At 42.7% G+C, this 2,500-nt stretch overlaps 1 protein-coding gene across 1 annotated transcript in view; it reads right to left on the reverse strand.

Moving 5' to 3' along the window:
* The window catches only part of LOC134197192 (target of rapamycin complex 2 subunit MAPKAP1-like), a 17,774-nt gene that overhangs the window by 13,294 nt on the left and 1,980 nt on the right, over positions 1 to 2,500 (reverse strand). Inside the window, exons 4-5 of the mRNA XM_062666467.1 lie at positions 331 to 397; positions 168 to 267 (exon numbers count right to left, since the gene is read on the reverse strand). Of these exons, the coding sequence (XP_062522451.1) occupies positions 168 to 267; positions 331 to 397 (167 nt within the window). The remainder of the gene's footprint in view (positions 1 to 167; positions 268 to 330; positions 398 to 2,500) is intronic.

Below are 2,500 nucleotides of genomic sequence, written 5' to 3' on the forward strand. Positions count from 1 at the left end.
AAAAATTAAAAAAAATGAAAATAAAAAACATAAAACATAAAATTATAGAATAAAAAATAAAAAATACATAATTAAAATAAAAAAATAAAAAAATAAAAAATAAAAGCACGACAAATAAAATAAAAACAATCCATACAATATGACTGACAACAGACTACTACACATACACTGTAACGACGACCGTCTGTTTCACAGAACGAAGACTCTTCCTGACAAGCCCCAAGACAGGAAAACCAAACTTGCCAACAGTTTCATTTGCATCTAACGCTACACGTCACACAAGACGTTCTAGGCGGTGATGCATACATCAATATGAAATCTCCAGCTAACGTGGAAAGTCGTCATCAATGTCTCCATCTTCTTCAGCAATCCGAAGATTATAGTTAGAAACGTCATCCTGCAATGGCAAAGGTTAGTACATGATACTAGTGAGTGTGTAAGTGTGCTGTCTCTGTAACATCTGTGAAAGCAATGTGACTTTGCTTGTCTCCTTCAACTCACTTAGCACAGTGAAGCGATGATGTATTGTTGTCAGAGGCGTTTGTCCATGTGTCTGTCTGTGTTTGTCTGTCAGTCTGTGTGTTTGTCTGTCTGTCTGTGTGTTTGTCTGTCTGTCTGTGTGTGCCTGTGTGTCTGTCTGTCTGTCTGTCTGTCCGTGTTTGTCTGTTGGTCTGTCTGTCTGTTTGTCTGTCTGTTTGGCAGTCTGTCTGTCTGTGTTTGTGTGTTTGTCTGTCTGTCTGTCTGTCTGTCTGTGTGTGTGTGTGTGTGTGTGTGTGTGTGTGTGTGTGTGTGTGTGTGTGTGTGTGTGTGTGTGTGTGTGTCTGTCTGTCTGTCTGTCTGTACTATCAATGTTCATGAACTAAACTAAACTCAAACAAAACTTGAAGGAACTAATAGCTCTAAAAACTCTAGAAACTCTAAAAGCAGCTAAATTACGTGCAAAGCCCTAGCTCAGTGTCAGCTAGTGGCTAAAGAACTGAGTGGCATAAAAGTCACTTCTGTTGACTCCAGTCAATGAAGATGACTTCTTAGAGATGACGTTTGCATTGCACTTTTGGAGTTGAACTGAAAAGCGTTTGCTCCAGAAGTCGATAAACTCCGCTGAATTTAGTCTTCCGACTTCATCTGATGACTTCTTTGCTATCTTTTTTAAGAATTTCCATACATCAAACCCCCACGTTCCAAAGTGTTCCATTACCAATGGAATTGCACTGACAATTGACCCTCCTGGTAGTTGTTGTTTGTTATATTTTGCTCTCTTCCTGTCTGCTCTCCTGTCTGCAGCTGCACCATCAACACCAGCAGATGTGGGGAAGATGTCACTGCTCCACGGGTGCGCAAGGGAGATGTCGAGATCGATATTGTATCCAGTGTCAGAGTCAAAAAAGATGATGTCCGGTCTGTTGTCTGTAGTGGTGTACCTGTTCCTTGGCTCCCTGCGATGATGGATATGCAGCTTGCGAAAACAATCTGACCAGATGGAAGAAATTGACTCATGAGACCACACAGGCCCACCACCAGTTTTACAAGTCAACAAATGGTAACCGCTGTCATCTATGTCAGCACCACAGTTACAGGTCGTTGTCCAATTGGAGAGAGATATGGGCAAACCCAAACGAAGGAAGGACGCCAAGCGGAATTCGCAAGAACTAAGTGCGAACCTCTTCCGACGTGGGAATTGCGTTTAACCAAGCCCCAGCCCCCTTTCCTTTTGATGAGCGAAGGCGGGCTGCATCTCTAGCGGTGGGAAATTATCCAATAGATTCTGAGCCTTGGAAGTAGCAGCAACTAAAGACAACTGATGTTGAACTTTCTCAACACTTGACAAGTAGGCAGAGATATGCTTTCCTGGAGGGACAGATTGTGCTAAAGCCTCACTGATTGGAGAGGATGAAGAATTCAAGAGGGTGTCTATGAGAGGTCGTAAATCAGGAAACCGGAATGGCAGATTTGTGATAGCATTAGCCCAGGATGCAACAAATGCAGGTTGTCTCACTGAAAGCAAAGGAATCATTCCAAAACCACCCAATCTGATAGGCAAAGAAGATTGAAGCCACAACTTGTCAGCTATCATGTCATAACCTAAGAGTTCAGAAAATGTTTCTTTGGTCTTAGAGTCATGGATTGTAGAGGCGGGAACCAGTAAATCAGGCTGGACTGTCCTGGCCAAGTGGTTCAGGCTGGGGACATGACAGCATCGTAATAACAACATAGCACTCTGGACATCGTCTAATTTGGTAAGCTGATTGCACAGTGAAATCTTAGATTGAGCTATTCTGTCTGTCTGTCTGTCTGTCTGTCCATCCGTCTCTCTGCTTGGATAACAGATGCTTACAGTACAATTTGTCTGTCTGTTGTCATGTCTGTCCATCTGCTTGTCTGTCTATCTGTCTATCCATCCGTTTCTCTGCCTGAATATCAGATACCTACAAAATAATTTGCCTGTCTGTATCCATGTCTGTCCATCTGTTTGTCAGTCTGTGTCTGTCCACCCATCTCT

This window comes from Corticium candelabrum, chromosome 22, assembly GCF_963422355.1.
Source record: "Corticium candelabrum chromosome 22, ooCorCand1.1, whole genome shotgun sequence".
NCBI classification, from domain to species: Eukaryota; Metazoa; Porifera; class Homoscleromorpha; order Homosclerophorida; family Plakinidae; genus Corticium; species Corticium candelabrum.